Source organism: Falco cherrug, chromosome 1, assembly GCF_023634085.1.
Source record: "Falco cherrug isolate bFalChe1 chromosome 1, bFalChe1.pri, whole genome shotgun sequence".
In the NCBI taxonomy this organism is placed as follows: domain Eukaryota; kingdom Metazoa; phylum Chordata; class Aves; order Falconiformes; family Falconidae; genus Falco; species Falco cherrug.
In genome coordinates, this window is record NC_073697.1 from 101,767,547 (window position 1) to 101,790,470 (window position 22,924).

Below are 22,924 nucleotides of genomic sequence, written 5' to 3' on the forward strand. Positions count from 1 at the left end.
GCTTGGCACACGGCTCAGTGACTCAGCGTGCTTTGTGCTGAGCTGGGTGCCCGTTGCTATAATTTTACCTGTTTGTGTCGCTTAATCTGTATTTGTTCCCTTGAAAGTGCAGGGAGATACATTAGGGCAGAGGCACTAGGTAAATACCACCCACTCCTCCCCGCCACAGCCAGCAGCAGCGATTAGCCCAGGTAAACAGAGCCAACTGCCAGCGAGCTGGTGGCCACTGGGCACGGGGGGACGGGGGACCCACAGCTGCTCCTCCCCAGCTTAGCAGTGGGGAATAAAAGCCGAGCCCATCAGGCACCTTGCAAGAGCCGGAGAGTGCCACGGAGCTGGTGGCTGGTGGCCGGTGGCAGCGGGCTGGTGGCCGGTGGCCGATGGCAGGGAGCTGATGGCTAGTGGCCGTGGCAAGGAGCTGGTGGCCGGTGGCTGATGGCAGGGTGTCGTGGCCGGGCTGACGTGCGCCATGGGCGGGATCAGCTGCCACCACTATAAATAAGGGCTGGCGGCCGCCTGGCAAACTGAAAGCTGAGCCACGAGGGAGGCGGCGTGGGCTGGCGGGGGGCGAGCGGCGTGAGGAGGGCACGTGGTGCGGGTGTCCTGTGCCTGGGGAACCCAACGGTATGTGCTCGATGCCCAAGTGCTGCCTGTAGGGCTCCAGCACAACCGGGACGTGGACCCCAGCACTGGGGCAGGCTGACAAGGGCTGCCAACCCAGCACCAGGCAATGGCAGGAGCTCAGGTGGGGTTCCCGGGACCCTTCCCGGAGCCCTCAGTTGGGCCATGCCCCATCTCTGACTCCGACTCGGACTCTGAGGATGCAGCTGCGGGCGGCGCAGGACCCGGCACCGGGGCACAGAACCCACCCCAGGTCATCCACAGCGGCCACTTCATGGTGTCATCCCCGCACAGTGACTCGCTGCCCCGGCGGCGCCACCACCGTGCCGAGCCCGAACCGGCTGATCCCCGGAGCATTGACCCGACCCTCACCCGGCTGTTCGAGTGCATGAGCCTGGAGTACAGGTGAGTCCCATCGCCCTCTCGCCAGCACGCGTCTCGTCCCCCCCAGCTTTTTGAAGGCTGCTGCCCTGCTGCCCATCCAGGAACTTCTGGCCAGCTGACACCACCTCCTTCTTCTCCACTGGGTCATGGTGTGCAGTATGCTTAAAATCCACCATCCTGGGAGGTTTCAGGGAGAAAGAGCTGATGCTGGGTTGCTGGCCACGGAGCCAGATGAGAAGTTTATCTGCTCTTCATGTGTAGCTTAACCCTCCTTCACCTTTCCATGAGATCTGGAGTCACAGCACCCTGCTGTAGCACCCTCACGGCCAGACCCCGCACACTTTGTAGAGCAGCAATAACCCTGTGAGCAGCAAACACAGTCTTTGGCAATCCAGCCCAGAGCAGGAGTCCTGCCTTCCCGTCCTTGACTGCCCACATGTCCTGAGGTTATTCCAGGACATGCAGCAGCCCTTGGGGCTGGATGGCTGCACGGGGCTTTGCCCAGGGCCTCCTGAAAGCTTCCCTCCTTCGCTCCTGCGAAATCAGATAGGTAGGTTCTGCCAACCACACAAATCACTGAAGCCCAGGATGGATGCTAAGGACCTGCTCATCCCGCAGTGCCTCAGTGACAACAGGTGAGCCTGCACAGTGTCGCTTAGTGCCTTGGTCCACATTCTCGAAGCCAGCTCCCCTCTTTTGCCAGGGCCCCAAGGTTTTGAGTTCTCTCAAGCAGAGGATCAGGGTGACTTGCTTTACTGGTGTCAGTGCAAAACTGCTTACATAGCTTTCCCAAAATGTCTAGGTGAAAACCTGGAATGACAATGGGCTACTGGTGCTGCATGAAAACAAAAATGTCAGCAAATAGCCTTGAAGAGTTGCCCGTTGCCTTGTCCCACACAGGGTCTCATTCAGTTGCTGACCTGTCAGGTATGCCTTGGAGTCCTTGAGCTCTCAACACGATGGAATACATGGTCACTGCCAGAGCAGCCTTGGTGACACCAGGCACTGGGACAGCACTCCAAGGGTACTAGTTGCTACATAGCTGTGTATGTTTGGCCCATTGCCACATCCCAGATTGCACAGTTTGCTCACAGGCGGTACGGCTCAGCTCTCCTCCAGGGTGCTGGTGAAGCTGGTGCTCTGTGGGAGCACGGTGAGCTTCAGCGTGGGGTGACCCAGCTAAGGGTCATGCTTTCTGGTCAGGCAAGTCACCCCTGAGTGCCACACACAGGGGACACTGAGGCACTGGTGGCCTCGCTCTCTTTTGCTCTCCCAGCCCCATACTTGCCATACTCTGATCCTTGTAGCTTGGGGCTGGAGGAGCAGATGCTGCTTCACCCCAGGGTGCTCAAGCTCTTGACTCCTGGGATGCACCACAGTCTCCATATGCCCATGAGCTCTTCCCCCAGGCAGAGGGGAAAGGGACAGGGTGCAAGTGCTTTGGCAGGTGGAATGGACCACAGCAGCTGTATGCCACCCAGGGCTGGCCAATACACCACAGACAGAGCTCCATCTCTGCAGATCTCTCTACCCCTTGGACTCTGCCAGGGTCTTGTTTCCCTCCTGCACTGAGCCTGACAATGCACACACCAGCCCCAAGCCCAGCGCCATGGCAAACTGTAACTGAAGTTGAACAGGAGCCCCCAGTGAGGAGGATTCACATCAGCTACAAAGCATTAGTGCCACCACTGACGGCCACCCTGGATGTCTCCTGGCTGTCTTGGTGCAAGACTACGTCTTGCTCAGCACCTGTGGGAGCAGTTGCTGATCTGCCATGGGGGCAGGGTAGCTATAGGCCATGGGACCCAACCAGGGAAATGTTGACATTGGATGTTCTCCAAGCTTCATGCTCGGTTCTTCTCTCTCCCCCTCTACCTCTCAGCTGTCATGCTCTGAAGCTTGCCAGCACCCTAAAAACAGGATGAGAAGCACTGATCAGAGGCCAGGTTCAGGTCAACCTGGACCTGCAATACAGTGCTGGATATACCTCTCCACAAGTGGGATCACACTCTGGCTCTAGAGGTGACCACTCTGCTGGCTACAGCTTCTCTTCAGGCATTTCTTTTCTCCCTTTGGAAACGCGTGGCAGTTTTGCTAATATGTTTTTGACAGACATGTAAGCAGTAGTCAGAGGAAGGTATCAGGGGGAGAAAATGGAGTTTAAAGATACTTGGCACACATCTACTTTTAGTCCTATCTGACTTGATACGTCTCTCTATCATCTGCCATTTCCCACCTTGTCTCCCAGCCAGGTTTCCCAGAAGGGGTGCTGGTGCAGTGCAGCCTCAGCTGGAGCAGCCAGCCAAATGTCTTTCAGTCTCCAGGGATGCATCCACAGTTGTGTTGGAGACTAATTCTCTAACAAAGCAGAAACTACAGGAAGGTATCGGTTGGAAGGCACCTCTGGAGTTCATAGTCCAACCCCTGTTCAGGGCAGGGCTAACTCCAAAGCCAGGTCAGGTTGCTCAGGACCATCACTCTGATGGACGGAGACCAAGGATGGTGAGCCCAGCCATGTCCATCCTGTCCCAGGACTGCACCACTCTCACGGGGAAGCATGCTGTCCATGCCTTTAATTGGGGTTTCCCTTGTTCCAGCTTGTGCCCATTGCCTCTTGTCCTTTCTTGGTGCATGTCTGAGAATTGTCTGGCTGCATCTCCTCGATAATCTCCTTTGGGTAGTTGCAGGCAGTAAGTAGATCCTCTCTTCACCTTCTCTTCTTCAGGCTGAACAAACCCATCACTCACCCTCCTCTCCTGTCACGTACATGTAGTCCCCAACCATCTTAACATCCCCCTCCAGGATCACTCCAGTTTGTGAACCTCCCTCTTTGGTCCCAGAGGGACCAATCTGGACATAATATCCAGACTTGGCCTTAGCAGTGCTGAGTAGAGGGGACCTTCTCCTGTCCTGCTGGCTGAGCTTTGACTGTTGCAGCCATCCATGCACTTGCTGCCCCGGCTCACACCATTTCAAAGGCAATACACTACATGCTCTCTGAACACTGCCATTTTTCAATGGCTATAGCTGAACAGCCATCTGAGGAACTGCAGTTCCTCCCCTCTCCAGCATTTCTCCATGCCATTTTTGCAGTTTGTGGCAGTCCTGTCTCAGCTGGAGCAATCACCCCAAGGGTCTGACTGTGTTATCCCCCACAGGCTGGACTGTGCATCACCCCCTCGCTGGGAAAGGAATGCTCTCTCCACATCAAGGATTGCTCCTAGGCGTACCTTTTTTCTTCAGATCCCTCAAAGAGAGGCAACTCCCCCCACCAAGGGCTTCCATAACATCCTGATATGGGGGGCTGGGATGAAGCAGTTCCCAGGCCCTTTGTACCTGTTTTCCAGGACACTTCCAGCAGCCCTCCTGCTAAAGACTTGATGATTCTCTCCCACTCCTCCTGCAACGTGCTGCATTTCTTGAATCCATTCCTTGGACTGTTGTTTCTCCTGTGGGTGGACCTCCCTGCAGCACACTTGCCCCCATCATGTTCCCCCAAAAATCTGAGCATGTGGAGCTGAGCTTCTCAGGAACTGTTCACACCTTGGCCCTGGCATGCCCTCCCCAGCTGAGCAAGCCCTTTCTCTCCATCACCGCAGCGTGACTCCCCAGTGTCCTGCATGGCGGAGCTGGTCTCCCGGGCTCACACACCTTCCTGTGACTTGTTGCAGGGGGGCATTGGGTGACTGACCTGGGAACTGTCCTCCTGAAGGGAGAAAAACAGGGTGTAGACAGGAACTGCAAACTGCAGCAGCTCATGGTCTTATCTTGCACACGTCTATTTTGTGCTTCGGAAGCAGCCTCCTGTGGCTGTTCCCAGAGCATCGCGTAGATCAACCTTCTCTTCTCCCCTGCAAATACTGAGAGGGGAGATTTAGCAGGTAGGGACACAGACCGGTAAGTAACATGGAGTATTAGCCCTGCCTCTCTTCTGGTTTAAAACAAGGCAGGCTTTGATTACACCTTTGCATACTGATTCCCTACTAATTCATCTTTCTGGCAAGCTGACAGCAGGCTCTGAGGCTCTGCTAGAAGTGGAATTGTAGCTTTGCTGTACTCTCTAACTGACTCTTTAATTCACAGTGCTGTAAACACCCATGCACAGGGGCAGAATGCACCAGGCAGAGACCCCAGTGATGCACACTCTGAGCTGCCCTCTCCCATTTCCTTCTCTCAGGATTAACCTGCAGTTGCCTTTGCTCTCATGGCAAATCACTCACCTCAGCTCACCACAGTTCACCAGCATTCACCCGCAGCCCTGTGCACTAGCTCAGACTGGCTGAAAGTGGCTTGCACTGATATGGCCGCAGCCTGTGATTGCTGGGACCACCCCCACCATTTGATGAGGCTTTGGTCTCATCCAGACCTGACACATCTGGGCGCTGCCTGTGCTCCGGCTGGAAGGAAGCAGGGGAGCGGAGCAGAGCCTGGTGCAGATGGCAGCCTTGGCTCCACAGGTCCCTGTGGGACTTTGCAGTGGGCTGGGCAGCTTCTGCTATGAAATGTCCGCATGATGGGCCATAGTGGTCTGGCAAGGGGGAAAGGCTCGTGTTTGGGCTAAGACCATCCCCCCCGCAGTGTGGTTGTGCTGTCACTAGTGGCAGGGAGCTGCATGCCTTTTCTCTGTCATTTCCCAGGGGTATGGCGCTGATCCTGCCCCAGCAGCGTGCAGGGAAGCTGGGCAGGTGTGCAAGCCTGTTCCCCTGCTGGCACACAGTGGGGTCCTATCTCCAGAGATCACCAAAATGGTTGTGGAGATGTACCTGTCTTGGCTCATGGCTATCCAGTTTCCCTGACAATTTTTTGCAAGAAGATTTAAATGACTTCTCATTTGGGGCACTTCACTCTCGCTTCGCACAGAGGAAAACGGCTGCCTGAGAGGCAGAGCTGCAAGGGCAGAGGCACTCCTGTCTGGGGGTAAACACACAGAGCAGGTTCCTGTCTAATACCCAGCACCGTCTGTTAACACCTTTGTAGCACCACTGCCCTGGAATTGCCCCTGGTGCAGTGGTGTGGGCTGCAGTGCCCGCCGGGGCAGAGCTCACTCCCTCTGGAAGCAGCACCACGAGCAGCCAAGCAGGCGCAGCAGCCCTTGTATCAGTGCATCGGTGCAACACCGTCAAGAAAAACGCTCATTTAGATAGCAGAGATTTGAAGCTGTATTTGAACATGGTTGGTTTTTGCTTGGGGGCACTTTTCAGGAAAACTGTGGTCAGATTTTTAACTTTTGTTTGCCAGACTGGATTTTAAAACATAAAAATCAAAGAAAACACATTACTTTGGTAGCAAAATTCATAAGAAATCAAACATGAGCTTTTAGGACTTGCAGAAAAGGCTGTCCTCTTTCAGCCAGCCCAAGACCAAGTTGTGCCCTGGCAGCCCAGGGAGCAGGGAGGGCTCTGCCAGGCCCATGGCGGGGTCCTGCACCAGCCGCACTTGGCAGGGCCAGGCAGGCTTGTACCTGCCAGAGGACCCCCAGGTCAGCTGTTCCCCTCCTGTTGTCACCCACTTCTCTTTGTGCAGTCCTGCGTCTCACCAGATCATTCCTCCTGCCTTTTCTTGCTGTTGATGGAAAGTAAAATGCTCATTTTGACATGAAAGCGGGGCTGCAGCACCTTGGACTTCTGGATGGGCTAAATGAGTCATGGAGCAAACAAAGTGCTACTGGACAAAACAGAAGTCGGTGCTGACCCGTGCTGGCTTTGCTCCCAGGCTGAGCCCTGCTCCCACCTCCCCCCACCCCACAGGGACCCCTTAGCTGGTGATGGGATCTGTGTCCCCATTCCTCTGGCAGCATGGGGCAGCAGGACCCCCAGGCTGTTTGGGGCATCCCACACCTTTCTCATGGCTCAGCATGTGGTTTGCAGAACTCCCTGAGAAGGTAATTTCAGGGAAAGGTGGGGCCATTTTGGAGGCAAACCATAGACCAAAGATCAGTCTGACAAGCCCGAAAACTGAAAAAAACATTAGTGAGGAAAAAAGGCAATTATTGGCATAGCCCAAAGGCATCTCCCCTCTGTCTCCAGGTCCTAGGGTAGCTCTGTGGCCATGGCTCCACCAGCATCACACGTGGCTGAGGTGCCCATCTGCAGCTGCAGATCTGTGGTCTGCAGGCTCAGGCTGCTCCTTTAAGCTGGCTGTCAGGGTGCGTGGCACCAGTGGGGACTGTGGCTGCATAGCCTTGACCGTCAGGATCTGGCCACACGCCCGGGAAACCTGTCCCTTCCATTGGTTCCTCTGCTTGGCACCACCATGCTGTTTGCCTCGTGCCGCTGGGGAAAGTTCAAAATCCTGGTGATAGCAGAATGGCCAGTGCGTAGCCAAGTCCTTAACTCTCTGTGGGCTGGAGCCATGGGGGTATCAGTCCCCCTGCAGCCCCTGGGGCTGTGGGTCAGACTGGGTCTCCCTGGGGAGACCGTCCCCATCCACTGCTGCAGGTGGGAGCACCCACTGCCAGGCACGTCCCTGCATCAGGAGCCAGAGGGGTGCCCAGTCCTTGTCCACTGCAGTGAGATGGGACAGCAGCACTACCCTCTCCCGCTGCCCCAGCACAATCCCTCTGGCCTCAGAGCTACGCAAGACCAGCACAGGGTTCTCACTGCCTGCACTGCTGCCTGGCCAGGCTGCCTGGCCCTGACATGGAGAACAGCACCCCGTCTGCAGCAAGCCACCTGCCTGCGGGGCTGCACAGAGCTCTGAGCCGAGCTCCGAGCTGGCACAGCCGCTGAGGGAAGAAGCCCCACTTGCTGTGCCATGCCACGCAGCGGGAGACACATTTCAAGGCAGGTTAATGCAGAATCAGCCAGAGTCTGTGCTCGAGGGTGTTCGAGAGGTTCACAAGCTTGAATGAACAAGTGTGCGGCTTTTAAAGCATTAGCCAGGCGCTGCTCCCATCCCCAGCACCTCCCGATGGCACCTTGGCGTATGCCCGAGAAGATACTGGCAATAGATGGATGCAGCACCCCCACCCCCAGCCCAGCCTCTACCCTTCCTCCTCCCCGCGTGTGCTGAGGATGTGGGACCCAAAGCAGCACTGAGATCTTTAAGGGAAAACCTCTGGGGCTGGGAAGGGATGTGGGCTTCCCAGGGAGGGATGTGGGCCTCCCAGGGGGGATGTGGGCTTCCCAGGGGGGATGCCATGCAGCCTCCAGCACGCTCTCAGAGGGCCCCTCCGTGCAGCTGGCATTGCCCCAAGGCCATGCCCTGGTGGCAGGGAGAGCTGGGGCGGCCGCTGGGCTCACAGGGAGGGGTGAAAAGGACCCCAAAGTAAGGCAGAGGGACACCAGCCTCCCCTGCGGAGCTCTGGGGGTAGCAGGACCTGCAGGACCTCCCTGGTGGGTGCACGTAAAGGGATCGTGTCCCTCGGCTGAAAGAAACAAAATGATTAGTGACATGAGGCTGCCTGCACTGCAGGCCCCATTAGGGCCATCGCTGCCACCGGTGAGCTGCAGAGCAAACACAGCTGCCTCTGGGAGCTGGGAAACAGCGAGGAGCCCAGCTCAGGCTGGGGGCTGTGGCGGGGGTGCAGGTTTGCAGGGGTGGGTGCAGAGAGGAGCTCACCGCGGTGCTGGGCTAAGGGCAGGGCTGGTCCTGCTCTCTGCCTGTCCTGGGGCACAGGCTAGCATCCCTCAATGTCCTTAACGTCCTCCAGCTTGCCGTCCTGCCTTCCCAGCCCCGCACAGATGGCTGCCCTGCCTGCCCCGCTGCCTGCCCCTGCCCCCAGCTGAAGGCAGCATTTCCAAGCCCTGCCTGATGTTAAAAGAAGGATCAGAAATAGCTGCTCAAACGCTGTGACAAGGCAAGAGCCACAGCAGCACAACGTCCCTTGATGTCTTGCCTGTGCAGGAGCCTTCTCTTTCTCTCTCAGGGCAGGGATGCAGCTGTCCTGGTCGAGGGCAGTGGGGTCTCCTCAGAGCTGGGGTTCAAGCCTCAATGAGTCAACCCTTCCATGCACTGTGCTTTAAACCCTTGAGAAGCCCTGTGGGGGTCTGTGGAGCTCACGTTTCAGGTCTGTGCTGCTTTCAGGGTGAACAGGAGCTCAGGGTGCTCCCCTGGGTGCTCCCATAGGTGACTGGCGAGCAGCCTGCGGTGGAACCACATGGCTTCACCTGCTCCAGACTTGCCACTGGGCTGGTGGCCCCAGGCATCTCTCCAGGCACAGGAAGGCACAGGCTCCCCAGGAGACCCTGAACTGGGAGGGCTCTGGGATGGTGCCCCATAGCCTTTCCTTTGCTTGGTGTTCTAGTGGGAAGCTAGTGTCCCCGAAGTGGAAGAATTTCAAGGGGCTGCGGCTGCTTTGCTGGGATAAAATTCGTCTAAACAACGCTATCTGGAGAGCGTGGTACATCCAATGTGAGTACCGGGCCAGACCCCACTCTGTCTCCCGAGTGCTGGGTGATACTGGGTGGGATGGGGCTGGCACTGGGGCAGCGATGTACGGGTGTGCAGGCACCCTCCCTGCCCAGGGATGGAGCCATGGGCAAAGCCACCTGTTTTCCCCTGTGCAGATGTGGAGCGGAGGAAGAGCCCCGTGTGTGGCTTCATCACCCCGCTGGAGGGGTCAGAGGCTGATGAGCACCGAAAACCAGAGGTAGGGCATGGTCCCTTGCAGGTCTCTGGGTCAGCAGCAGGTCTGGGTGGCACAGGTGGGAGCTGGGGACGCAGAGGGGGTAGAACTCACTGTATTTCATAGATTTGCTTGGGAAGGTGTTTCTGATGCGGTAGAAGGAGGCCAGCTCTGGCTATGGGGGGCTGGGGCTGGAGGGCTCAGACATGACCCCCTGTCCTGTCCCCACAGGCTGTCGTGCTGGAGGGCAACTACTGGAAACGCCGCATCGAGGTGGTGATGAGGGAGTACCACAAGTGGAGGATCTACTACAAGAAGCGGGTGAGTACCTCCGCCCATGCTGCTCCCGTGACAGTGCCAGCAGGGGGATGGGACAACAGCGTGCCCAATGGGGACCCATGGGTGACCAGGAGCAGAAGGTGGCAGGCTCTTGCCCACATGAGAAGGGGATGCTGGCTGCCCCCACGGTGCTGGTGCCAGGGAGCTAAGTGGGGACCCTACCCCCCGTTGCCTGCGGTGCTGCGGTGTGCTCCAGCAGCCCAGCCTGGGATGACTGTCCCTTGCCCGGTGCACGATGCGGAGCTGGGTTTGGCACTGCACCCGCAGCACACATGTTGGTGTGGGTCAAGCAGGGCCACAGCCCACCCATGGTGCTCTGACTGGGCTTGCATGGATCTGCTGGCATGCTGCTGGCAGCCACGTCTCACTGCGGCAGCACATGCTGCAGGCAGGCTGAGGGCTCCGTGTCACTCCGGGTGTCCACTCTTGGGCATGCTGGTACCACGACCTCAGGCACCCACCCCACGGTTCAGCCACTCACTCAGGACCAATAAAGGCGATGGGTGCCACAGGCACAGGGTGCTGGCAGCCTCACACCACCACACACTGCCAGTCCCACCGCTGCAGAGGCTGCTCAGCCCAAACCCTGCAACGGCAGATGTGAACTCATGGCAGCCATGCTGAGTGCCCCCAGGGACCCCCGCCTTCCTGAGCACTGTCCCTGCTCTGCCCTGCGCCTGGCTCTGCCCCACACCATGTCTGCCCTGGCTGGGGGTGACACAGGCTGTCTTCTCCTTCCAGCTCCGAAAGTCCACCCGGGAGGGAGAGCTCTCCAGTCCAAAACAGGTGAGCCCACTGGGGAGGGGTGGAGAAGGGGAAAAGGAGGACGCAATGTGGACCCCTGTACTGGACAGCTTGGGAGAAGGCTGGATGAAAGCCCTAGAGCATGATGAGCTCAATGGGATGCATGCCAAGCACTTGGGATGTCAGATTCACTGTTTTGGAAGCACCAATGTGCCAAGTGTGAAGCTTTGGAGTGAAAAACACTGTGGGGAACATGGGAGCTGCAAGGGAGAGCAGCTGGGGAGCAAGGCATGGCCCCTATGCACAAGAGATCCCCAGCTGGCTCCTTTGCTTCATCTCATGCAGGATGAGGATGTCTGGAGGCCAACAGAGAAATGGTGCAACCAGCTCTTCTGCAACGTGGTACCCATGCTACTTGGGGATGAGGAAGAGGAGCCTGGGAGTAGGCAGCACTTCGACTTGGACACCTTCCTCTCAGACATCTCCGACACCCTCTTCACCATGACACAGACGCCCAGTGCCCACCAGGCACCCCCTGAGGATGGTAGGTGCCCCAGACCATGCTCTAGCAGGATGTGGAGGAGGAGGTCCAGGTAGGAAGCATGCACTATAGCACCTTGCTGCCTCTTGCCTTAGTCCCTGAGAACTGCTGCCTGTGTCCTTGGGGCAGACAGGATCCCCTGGCAATCCACCCTGCTGGATGGGGATGATCCTACCCTGCCCAAATGGAGTATCCCCTCCTCTGGTGGCTTCCTACAGACCATCCCAGGCTGTCCCAGGTGGGATGGACTGGGCTGCTCAGACAGCACAAGCCCCATGAAGGACGCTGCATCAGACGCTAGAGCAGGGCTGCCAGCCCTGGGTAAGCAGCGGGCAGGTCCTGCTGTCCATGGCCACTTTTTGTTGTCCCTGCCTGGCCAGGTCCCTGGAGCTCTTGCAGCACCAGGCAGGTCCTGCGCCAAGGACCAGCCTTTCCCTGGGGTTCTTGTGTGCTGGATGAGGTCCCACAGGTGCTGCAGGACCGTGGGCAGGGTGGTTAGGATGGGATGGCCCTGGGTCTCCACAGGGTGGGCACCCATCTCCCTGCCTGTGCACAGCTGTGGGGCAGGGTGCAGCGATGCAGGGTGAATCTGGGGTGCACAGAGGGGTGGCAGCCAGGCAGGTGGGAGGGCAGTGGTGGGAGGTGCCCTGAAGGGGGGCCTTAGGGTTGCGGTGGCTGGTCTCCAATGTTGCAGCTCTGCCCTCTTCCAGCATATGTTGGGAATGCTGACATGATACAGCCAGACCTGGCACCCCTGCAGCCCAGCCTGGATGACATGGAGATCTCAGGTAAGAGTCAGTCTGGATGTGGTACCTCATCCCACACACCCAGCACGCGCAGCACCCCATGGCAGCCCTAAAGTGGGGCATCAGAGGGTTGGGCAGGCAGCAGCGGGAGCTGCAAAGGCAGCCAGAAAGATGTCCACTGGCATGGAAAAAGCAGCATGCACGGGCCGGGGTGCCGCAGCAGGCTGTGGGGCAGGGTCTCAGTATGCCTGCCTGCACCGGGGGCAGAGCTGTGGTGGGTCAGGAAGGGCCTGGTCAGGAGCTGTGGAAGGGGGTTTCTACAAACAGAGGGTCTTCCCAGGAGTGTCAAACCACCTTGTCTTGCCTGCAGACAGAGGAAGGGCAATTGTCCTCTAGGGAACCTCTAGAGAGCAGGTTCTGTGCTTCTGTGTCCCCACCTCACCCCACTCCCCAGCCAGCCCCAGGCTTAGCAGCCTGGAGGTCTGGCTCGGAGCTGGGACCCCATGCTGGGCTACATCCCCTGGAGACAAGTCACTGTTCCTGCCAGGATGGCCCAGAGACAAACCTGGCACTGGCTGCCAAGGGGATCACCAGGAAGTGGGCGATGGCAGCGTAATCTCGTGGGGCTGCCACCAGTGCTGCCATGCAGGCTCTGAGCCACCAGTGTCCGTGAGCACCATGAAGTCAGTTGGGACATGTCCTGGTCCCAGCCGTGCAGCACAGTGACCCCATATGCCAGGGCAAGGCCCTGCTGGCACACGCTGCACTGGGGACCAGCTCTGCCCTCGAACGTGCCGGAGCTGGTGGCCTGGGCACACTTTGCAGCGTGGGAGCTGGGATGGGTTGGTGGCTGCAGCCCTCCCAGGTAGCTGGTGGCCTCGGGCAGCATGTCTAGACCCCTCTGTGCATCTGTGAGCACCCTGTGAAGTCCACGCCAGTCTCCACTTCCTTCAGCGGGAGGAAACAAGGGTGCTTGCACCATGTGGCTGTGGGGTGATGCAAGACCAGATGCTGGTGGGGAGCAGGCTGGGGCATTGATGTGCCAGGGAAGGTGGTGGCTGCCCTGGGGGTGGGAAGGCTCTTGCCAGCCTTCCTCAGCTCATTCCTTTCAGATGTCCCATCAGGGTAAGCCATGCTGGGAAGAGAGTCTGTTCCCACTGCTGGCCCTTTGCCTCCTGCCCCCAGGTGCCCCACGGTGAGCAACAATCACTGGGAGGTGGGACAGGTCCAAATGGGTCAGACTGACACTTGACAAGTGTCCCTACCCCAGAGAGGTCCTGCATGGTGCTGGAAAGCTGCACTAACCCCTTTCAAGCAGCACCTGGCTGCAACAGTGTCACAGCAGCCACTCCAGCACCCCTCTTTGCAGGCCTAGCTGCTGCTCATGCCACTGGCGTGCAAGGCCTTGTGCTCAGCAGGAGATGGCAAGGGGCACGACACTGCCCATCTGAACCAGTATATTTCTATGAGCAGCCAAGTTCTCTTTTTTTCCTGGGGAAAATGCCTGCCTGGGAACGGGATGGGTCTTACTGCAAGCCACTGCATTGCGGGAAAGCATCCTTTCCTGTTCTGCCTATGCCCGGCAGCTCTGCATGGGGAGACTTCTGGGGCTGGGGGGGTTCCAGGTCCAGCTGGGTCAGGGGTGGGACTCCAGGAGTGGCTCATTGTCCTCCCAGGCGTGGGCTGCTGAGCATGGCTGCAGAGAGGCTTGTGTGCCCCAGGGCAGGGCAGCACCCTGTGGGTGCTCGGAGATTTGTGGGTGGGAGTTTTGTCCTGGACGTGGCATTTTCTGGGATGCTGCACAGAGCAGCTCACCCCTGTGATGGGAAGTTATGGTCCCACCACAGCTGAGCGCTGTGTGGGGGTGATTCGCATGCTGGTGGGACACGCGTGTGCGCTGCGTGGCTAGGGTGTGCGGGGCAGAGGTGCAGGAGCAGGGAGGTTATACACACCACGCGATGGGCAGCACCAGGGCTGTGTGCTCACGGGGGCTGTGTGGGAGGAGTGGGGAGAGGAGATGGGGTGTGAAGGCTGAGTGTTGGGTGCCAGAGCTGCAGGTGCCAGCCAACCCAATTATGTCCCCAAGGCCACTTTTCTAGCAGGACATGCAATGGCTTTTTGTGGCTCCGGAGCAGGGATGCCCACAGCAGCCTTGTGCAGAGTACTGCAGTGCAAGCGTGCAGGGTGGGCAGCCACAGCAGTCAGCGCAGAGCTCCTGCAGGGTCACAAGGCTGTCACCGTGTCTGGTGGCTGTGGCAGAGCTCAGTGCCTGTCAGTCAGTGCGTGCAAACCAATCCCCAAATGAGGAAGCACCTCGTGTCTGCAGCGGGTGCCAGAGTGCGGTGTGGGGCGGATGGAGAAGTCCTGATGGCAGAGGCGAGGGAGCAGCCCGGCCCCGCACCCTGCTGGCACTACGCTCCAGGTAGGACCCCCACCGGGCACCGGGGTGCTGGGGCTGGCCTGGCCGTCCCATGGGGTGGTATCGCCCCACCACACTGCCGGGCTCTCCCAGAGCCTGAGGCCAGTGATGGAGGGTCCTTGGTTTGGGAATGGGGTCTGCAGCCCTGACCCCATGGGAGAGCAGCCCCAGGTTGGAATGGGATGCCAAAGGTGTGGTGTGCTGACCACACGGACTCTTCTTTGAGCAGCAACATGCCCTGGCCACGCTGCACTGACTGGGAGAAGGTCAGGGCAATGCAATGGTGGAAAGGAGTGTAGGCAAGAGCTCTGGGGTGGGGAAAGAGCAGGAGAAAGGGAGGACAGGGCTCCCAGGGGCTGCCAGCTGCATTCCATCTCTGCAGCACAGTGAGAGGCACAAGAGGAATTGAATCTGCAGAGCTGGGCACCAGAAATGCCTATAAATACCTGCAGACGTTCAGTGCCAGTGGCGGGCACAGCCCAGCGTGGGGATGGCAGAGTGCTGGGGGCAACGCGGAGCTGGGGGATGCGCCCTGGGGAGACTGAAACCCTGCCTGGCAGCACCGCTGCCCACGCTGAGTGCGGTGGAGGGGCAGGGGTGGCTCTGCCATGCTCCAGGGCATTCACCATGTTCTTGGTAGGGGGAAGGGGCAATCTGAGGGCTGAGTGGGGCAGCTCAGTGGTGGCACTGCCCCACCTTGCGCAGGTGTTACCCTTGGCTGGCAGCACACGGCACTGCTGGAATCAGCACCATGCTCAGCCCCATAGCATCCCACTCTTCTGGCAGGTTTGCTCCACTGATGTAGATTCAAAAGGGTCTCAGGCCTTTGCAGGTCCCAGCAAGGGCACCCCAGCCACTGGAGCCTGTGCCACAGCCTGGGGGGAGAGCAGCGGCACCGCAGCCTTGCCGGTACCTGGGGCATGGCTGTGTGCGCTGGGCAGAGCCTGTCTGTGGTCTGGGCTGGTCTGGGCTGTGCTGGTCTGGGCCAGCAGCAGCGTGGGGCCTGGAAGCAGTGATGCTTGTGCCAGCTAAGGGGTTGGACACATGGCCCGGTGCTCCCCAGAGGGGATGCAAGAGCCTGTGTCCCAGGGTGGCTGCTCAGGCACAGAGCCTGTGCCGGGGGCTATCAGGCAGCTGCTTGCAGACTCAACCAGCACTCATGCTCCATCCTACCAGAAAGGGTCCAGCAGCCCTATCCCTGCCCCACAGTCATCCTCTCCAGGCAAAACCCTCCAAATGGTAATGCCCAAGCCAGTGCTGACACAGGCAGCAGCAGCACTGGCGCTGAGCCGAGGTGTGCGTGGGGCTGATGTGCCTGGGAGCTCATTTCACCAGGGAAGCAGCTGCCCAAAGCATCAGGCCAGCCCTTTGCACCACGGTGTCTGGGCCTGCGGAAGGAGCAGGGCTGTGGGAAGGGGAGAGGAAGGGAGAGGGAGTCGCAGCAGGGTCACGGGGCTTGGCTTCGGGAAGGCCATGGGATGTGGTTAGCCGCAGGCTGCACACACGGCAGCACTGGGGTGGGGAAGCAGGCACTCACCACAACTCCAGGGGACTGTCCCCCGTGGCTTGGGGACACTGTGACCTGCTCCTCCGAGCCCCCTGCCACTGTGGCTGTCCCACAGCCTGGGTGTCGTGGTCCCTGCCCCAGCCTGAGGGTCATGGTCCCTGCCGTATCCTGGGGCTGGCTCAGGAGAAGCAGTACAGCCACTCACCCCCTGGGAGTAGCCCTGGCGAACACGGTGCTCAGCTGGGTGCTGGGGATGGGTTCCCCACCCCTGGGTGGATTTTCCTGTCCCCACGCATGTGGCAAGGCTGTCCCTGGGTGCCAAATCTGCTGGCGGAGCTGGGAGCCTCCCCAGTGCCCCATTCCCCCAAGGTGAAGCTGGGACTGGTAGGTCCCCAGCAGGCAGTGCTGTTAAGGTGAGGTACCAGGGTATGGCTCCAGCGGTATGTCTGGGGTTTGTCACCCCATCTCCAGGAGAGCACTCTCATGCCCACCACTCTGTCTCCACCTGGCCCCACAGATATCTTCACCAGCCATCGGCCACCACCATCTCAGACACAACCAGGCTACCAGGAGCCACCCTGCTTCGTGCCTATGGCTGAGCCCCTGTTCAGCAGTGGGGGGTCTCTGATGGGTGCTCGGGCACTGCCTGCAAGCCCTGAGGCCCCGCTCCCACCCAGCACCCTCCTCCAGGTGAGCAGGATCCTGGCACGCAGCCCACGGCTGCCAGTGCCCCAGCCACCCTGCTTGACTCCCTTGTGTCTTCTGCAGCCCAGCGGTGCCTCCCAGCTCAGCCTCCACAGTGCCTTCCTGGGCCCTGAGCTCCCCCCAGCCCCCCTGCCCCCCGAGCCCCCCACCGCAGTGCCTGGCAGCCTCAGCCCCCAGCTGCAACACAAGCCCCTGCTGCAGTATGGCCTCCCCGGCAAGTACCTCAGCCTGGAGCTGCCAGGACCCCATTACACCCCTGACAGCTCATCCCCTGGCACGCCGCTGCTGAGTCCGGACCCTCTGTTCTCCCCTGCCTCAGCCCCCCGCTCCAAGTTCCCCTGTGCCAGCTCGCCCAGCCAGTCACTCCTTGCCCACCCCGCCTCCCCCCTCTCAGCACCCTGCTTCGCCTCCCACCCCCCAGGGCTGGGCTACACCACAGGCATGGTACCCTCGGGGTACCCCAGCCCATCTGCACCCCATCTCCTGCCCCCCACCCTGCTGGGCGACCCCAGGTTTGCCCCCCCCAAGGGGCTGCCCCAGGGTGGGGGCGGGCGGCTGAAAGCGAAGCCTGGTGGCACCAAGGCAAAGAGGCTGCCAGGACCCCCTGCACAGCCCCATCTGGCCGTGCCCTGCCTGAGCCAGCTGCTGACCACAGGTAATGGGGCTGGGGGGCAGCGGGGGCATGCAGGAGCCACTGGTGGTGGGGATGCTATGGGAGGGATCAGAGGGGGGACCCCTCTTTCTCTCCAGGTTTGGGATGCTGGGGATGCTTGGCTCTCCCCATGGTGGGGCAGCACCAAATCCAGGGGTAAAGCCGTGCCCGGGGAGCCCCCCTGGCTCCAGCAGCCTCGGGAGGGAGACAGGGCCCAGGTGGCTGGGCCACAGGCACCTCTGCAAAGTCCCTGTGCCCCCAGCCTGGTCTCCAGGGCCCTGTTGGCACAAATGCGCTGAGGGGTCACCCGCATCCTGCCCAACCCACTGCCCATGTGTGCCATGGGACAGGTCCCACGGAGGCTGTCATGTCCAGCCTGTGCTTGGCTGGGGAGGGGCTGGGGGTCCCTGCCTGCACCAAGGCTCCCAAGGGCGGGATGCAGCACGTGGATCACAGGATCACTGTGGAGAGCAAAGGCACCTCTCTCCAGGAGCTGCTTCGCCCTCCTCTGGGCCAGACAAGCAGGGAAGGGGCTGTAGCAGCACCAGTGCTGGGGGCTGGCTTTCCTGGGGGGCAGAAAATCTCACTTGAACCCCCAAACCCTCACGCCGCAGTGTCCTTCTTCTCCCTGCCCTCTTGCAGCCAAGCAGGAGCCAGCTCTGGATGCCCCACACCTGATGGGTACAGGACTCATGCCTGCATCCCCTGTCTCCCCGGTAAGCACCTGCCGACCCTCCCCCCCCGAGTTGGGAATTGCCTGCCCCAGGTCAGAAGTTGTCCTCCCCTGGTTGCTGGGGCAAGGACAGAGATAGGGCAGGTGGGGAGATGCGGCTCCATGGGGTCATCCTTGCAATATGGGGCTGGACAGGCACAGGGTGAGGGAGGGGGCATGTGGCTGGGGTGCCAGGGAGGCAGGAGCCACCTGGGTGTTTTCTCCTGCAAAAGAAACAGAGCAGAGGTGAGAAACACCCCAGCTGCAGGGCTCCTTTCCTGACAGCGCTGTCCTGGGGCCCGGGGGCTGCCCCTGCAGATGGTGGGGGGTGCACGTCCTCCTTCCCAGCCCCCTCATGGGTGTTTGGCTGTCAGTGCCTGGGCACCGGCCGGCCAGAGGGGAAGGTCTGGTCCCCAGCGTGCATGGGGCACTGGCTCCGCAACCTCCCGCTTCCCTCTGGCTTCTCCCCACAGCAGAGCACTGTCCCTGATGTCTCTGCCACCTTCCTCTCAAGAATGGCCCAGCTGAGCCCAGGACTGGGTCCCGACTCCAGCCATTCCCAAGTGGTACCAGCGCCGGTGCCGCTGGTGGGGACCCAGCCGGGCCCACCGCTAGTCCCCAAGGCGGAGCGGCTGTCCCCCACGTCAGCTTGCGGTGAGTCTGGGGCACCCCAAGGAGCTCCACAGGACACTACATTTCCTGCAGGGAGCTTGGACCAAATGCTGTGGGAACGTTTCATTTCAGCTTCAGTCCCACCTATTTACATTGACTCAGCTGAGCACAGATGATTTCTTTCCGCAGGGGAGCGCACAGCCCCTTCACCTGCCTCCTTCTACCTGAGCAAAAGCAGAAACAGGAAAATTTAAAAAAGAAGCAAAGTGTCGGACTGTGGTTTTTAAAACCCAGAGTCTGGTTTTTGAGTGGGAAGCACCCTGCTTTCACCCACAGAAACCAGGGCGGTGGCAGGAAACCAGGCTCTGATGTCATTCCCAGTTTCAGTTTGGTGCTGCAGACCGCAGCCTTGCTGCCCTTGGGCCTCTGTCCTGCCAATTTCCACCAAAGAAATGCTGGGAATTTAAAATGTTGCAATCCCAGATCTTCCCATTTCTGAGCAGTTGTAAAATAAGTGGGATTTGGGATAAGACAAAGAGATAAGACACAGTTGGATGCTGGACCAAAGCATCCTCATCAGCTGAGCAGGGTGGCTGCCCTGGGGCCGGGGTAGTGCCGCAGGCTGCTCTTTGCCTGTCACAACATAGAACCTTTGTGTCAGCCCATCATGGGGGGCTGCTGCTGCCCCTCTCCCCAGAGCAGAACCTTCCCTTTTCCAGGCAGCGACCGGCCCAAGCCCAGCCAGGCCTCCCCAGCACCTGCTGTACGGCTGGGCGCTGGCATCTCCCTGCACCACCCCGTGTCCCGTCGGAGCAGACCTGAGTCCAGCAAGGTACGGCAGGAGCAAGCGCTGCCTTCACTACAGAGGCACCATCTCCATACGCACCCTCCTTTCCTGCTGCCCCCAAACTCCCCTCTGCCTCACTTTGTGAACTTTGGGCATGCCTGTCCCCAATGGGGCCGGTGGCCTAGGGCTGTCCCCGCTGCCAGGAGGCGCCTGATGGCACTTCCCTGCAGATGGAGAGCCGCCGCATCACACACATCTCTGCCGAGCAGAAGAGGCGCTTCAACATCAAGCTGGGCTTCAACACTCTGCACAGCCTGGTGAGCACGCTGAGTGCTCAGCCCAGCATCAAGGTGAGCGCCCAGGGCTGCATGGACCAGCCAGCCCTGGGCGTGCAGGGACACGGTGTGTCACCTGGAGATGCTGCATCCCTGCTCTGCCCCAGTGCATGGGGCTCCTGCCCTGCACCCAGCCTGTGGCGCAGGAGGCTGTGAGTTCACACTGGGCACATGGAGACCTGTGTGGTGCAGCCGTGCCCGGATGATCTGGGCTCTGGAGCCGGAGGCAGAAGCTGCCAAGGCTCAGCAGCAGGGAACAGGGCACCTCGCACTGCCAGCCCCGCTGCATGGAATGCTGGGTGCCCCACGTCATGCCCACCCCAGGGGCTCCCTTCACTGTCCCACCCTGTGGCTCCACAGGTCAGCAAGGCCACCACCTTGCAGAAGACAGCCGAGTACATCTGCAAGCTGCAGCAGGAGCGGGCAGCCCTGCAGGATGAGGCGCAGCGGCTGCGGGAGCAGATTGAGGAGCTCAATGGCTCCATCAAGTAAGGAGGTCATGGCTGGGGGACAGGGGAGGGAGCCAACGCCTGCACTGGGGTAGCCAGCCAGGGCAAGTGGCAGCAGTGGGGAGGCAGCAGGTCTCCTGGGAATCTCCCAGGACCTGCATTTGACTTTATTCCCCCTCAATAAACCCTGTTTGGGGAAGAGATGATGCTCAAGAGGCAGTGCTGTGTGGGACCAGAGCACGGGGCCATGCCCCACAGCTGCTTTGGGATGGGGACACTGCCTGTCCACCCCTGCCGAGAGCTGAGATGCTGCCAGAGCCTCTCACCGTGGGGCAACCCCCATGCCTCCCAGCCTCCTGAACACAGACCCATGGCACTGCTTGTGGCCCACAGCCTGTGCCAGGAGCAGCTGCCAGCCACAGGGGTGCCCATCACACGCCAGCGCTTTGACCAGATGCGCAGCATGTTCGACGAGTATGTCCGCTCCTCCACGCTGCAGAACTGGAAGTTCTGGATCGTATCCTTCGGGGCCAGTGCCTGCTGCTTGTTCCATTCCCTCCACTAAACACCAACTCCACTGGTTCACCCACTGCTCCCAGTTCTGTGGGGTCCCTCCAGCTCGAGAGGCTCTGGGGACCACGGGGAGATGTTCCCCAGCCAAGGGCACATAGTGGGAACACACTGAGGTGCTGTGGTTAGGAAGAAGCTTCTGTTACAAGGAAGCAAATAGAGTAGGAGTAAACGGTCAGTCCTGGGGAAGAGGAACATCACTGGCAGGGAATCTACTACATGCAGGGAAGAGCTCCTGGTGACATGGAAATTGGTTCTGAGAGGCAGCAGCCAGCAACTAGGTATTGGGAAAGGTCCAGATACAAAGCTGGGGACATGACAGTTTAGTCTTGGCGGCCGCAAGGCACACCCTGGAAACCCAGGTGTGCCCATGCCTGGGACACAAGTCTGGGTTCCACACAGTGGAAGGGATGGGGGGGACCAAGGGCCGGGGAACAGGTGTTCAAAAGACTGGACCTGCTCCTCCGTGAGTAGGGATTAGACACAGCGGGACCATTAAACCTGCAGATACTGTGAGGTCTACAAAATCCCAAGTGGCAGACGGATGGGCAGGGCTTGCTTCCCACAGTCCGATCCAGTGTGGGCAGCCTGGGCAAGGCAGAGGTGGCTCCTGATGCAGAGCTGGGGAGCTCCTTCCACAGGACACTGGGTATATTGAAGGTAACATGGGCTCCAGGACATGCTCATGGTGGAATTATCTGCTGTGGATTATTACATACAAAAAAATCACCAGTCCCCAGTGGTGGTCCCTGCAGGCTGGAAGCACCAGGGGAGCACACTGGACACACTGGTGTTGTGCCCATGCTCCTGGGCACTTCAGAGGATGCTGCATTAGCTGGTGCCTTGATCTGCTCTGGAAGAATTGTCTTGTGTCTAATCAACCATTTCTGGCAGCCCCAGTCATGACACCCCTGCGTCATGTGTGATAAGTGATGCTCAGGTCCCCACCACCCCAGCAGCATGGGCTGGTGCCCAGGCACCCAGCAGGTCTGCTCCACGGCCGGGCAGGGAGGTTTGTCCTGCTGCCTGTGGCAGGGTGGTGCCCACACCTGGCGGGTGGGAAGCCACAGTCTGGGCAAGACTGGTCCTTAACTCCTCTGCTGCCATCAGTTCAGTATCATCATCCGGCCGCTCTTCGAGTCCTTCAATGGCATGGTGTCCACAGCCAGCATGGAGAGCCTCACCCAGACATCTCTCGCCTGGCTGGACCAGCACTGCTCCCTCCCAGCGCTTCGGCCGAGTAGGTGGCCCCGTGCCTGCCTGTGGCACACCGGAGCAGCCGGGCCGGCCTGCTGGCGTGGACTGACAGAAAAGCAGAGGGGAAAGGGGTGGCGGTGTCCTGGGGGGTAGCGGGGCTGGCGCTGCTGCAGGCTTGTGCTGCACGGAGGGCAGCACCGGCCGGACGCCCTGGAGCTGCCTGCGGCGCCCCTGGCACAGCCGCGCTCCGGCTGGGCCGGCTGCTGCTGCCCTGCCGCAGGAGCCCGTGTGCTGCCGACCGGGTCAGCCCCCTGCCCCCAGGGTGGGCTTCCCTTCGCCATTTCAGCTGGGGCTGTGGCGCGGGGCCGTCAGCCGTTCCAGGGCTGATGCGGGGGGAAGAGCCGCCTCCCCGGGACAGGTTCACCCTTCCAGCCCCACAGGCCCCGTGTCTCCCCACAGCCGTCCTGAGCTCCCTCCGGCAGCTGAGCGTTTCCACCTCCATCCTGACCGACCCGACCCGCATCCCGGAGCAGGCGACGCAGGCGGTGGCGGGGCTGGGCCGCGGCGGCTCCAGCTAGCGGCCCGCGGACGGGCCTTCCCCGCTCGGCCAGGGCCCTCCCGCGGCCGGCGAGGAGCCCAGGGGCCGCCGCAGCCAGGCGGCTCAGGCCAGGGCCCCCGGGGGTCCCTCTCCCATCCCGCAGGCGGGGGGCGGGGGCCGCTGCCCACCTGCTGGCCCGGCCCCCGGGGCGGCGTGCGGCCCGCCCGCCCTCGGCCCGGCACAGGGCTGCGGGGGAGGGCCGGGCCCTGCTGCCCCATAAACGCTGTGCGCGCTGCCCGGCCTGCTTCTTGCTGCGGGCCTGCTCCGGGCGGGGGCGGGCGGGGGGGGGAGAGCGAGCAGGGGTGGGCAGGGGGCGGGCAGGGCAGTGAGTGACGGCAGGGGCGGGTGGGGCGGGCGGGGGCGGGCATGGAGAGGCTAGAGGTGGGCGGGAGTGGGCAGGGGGCGGGCAGGGCAGCCATTGGGGCGGGCAGGAGGCGGGC

At 60.6% G+C, this 22,924-nt stretch overlaps 1 protein-coding gene across 4 annotated transcripts; it reads left to right on the forward strand.

Annotated features, from left to right (window-relative positions):
- The first annotated feature begins 364 nt into the window (after nucleotides 1-364).
- MLXIPL (MLX interacting protein like) lies at nucleotides 365-22,744 on the forward strand. 4 transcript variants are annotated; one of them, XM_055713473.1, is made up of 18 exons: nucleotides 955-1,026; nucleotides 1,552-1,640; nucleotides 9,251-9,357; nucleotides 9,513-9,595; nucleotides 9,803-9,892; nucleotides 10,652-10,696; nucleotides 11,000-11,198; nucleotides 11,906-11,983; nucleotides 16,385-16,557; nucleotides 16,636-17,227; nucleotides 17,867-17,940; nucleotides 18,410-18,590; nucleotides 19,268-19,380; nucleotides 19,566-19,685; nucleotides 20,031-20,158; nucleotides 20,513-20,636; nucleotides 21,800-21,929; nucleotides 22,346-22,743. In XM_055713473.1, exons 2-18 carry the CDS (start codon nucleotides 1,594-1,596, stop codon nucleotides 22,462-22,464), a joined length of 2,403 nt encoding a protein of 800 aa, XP_055569448.1. In that variant the 5' UTR covers nucleotides 955-1,026; nucleotides 1,552-1,593; the 3' UTR covers nucleotides 22,465-22,743. The 4 variants fall into 4 exon arrangements, with proteins under 4 accessions (XP_055569430.1, XP_055569442.1, XP_055569435.1 ...); XM_055713467.1 differs by lacking the exon at nucleotides 1,552-1,640 and having other exon boundaries at nucleotides 367-1,026; nucleotides 18,413-18,590; XM_055713460.1 differs by lacking the exon at nucleotides 1,552-1,640 and having other exon boundaries at nucleotides 369-1,026.
- The last annotated feature ends 180 nt before the right edge of the window (nucleotides 22,745-22,924 follow it).

Bases quoted from the DNA above. Each gene is read 5' to 3' on its own strand.
- MLXIPL (XM_055713455.1), top strand. From the start codon at position 731: ATGGCAGGAGCTCAGGTGGGGTTCCCGGGACCCTTCCCGGAGCCCTCA. The intron at 9,893-10,651 runs GTGAGTACCTCC...TTCTCCTTCCAG, and splicing joins GGATCTACTACAAGAAGCGG to CTCCGAAAGTCCACCCGGGA. The intron at 17,941-18,409 runs GTAAGCACCTGC...TTCTCCCCACAG, and splicing joins CTGCATCCCCTGTCTCCCCG to CAGAGCACTGTCCCTGATGT.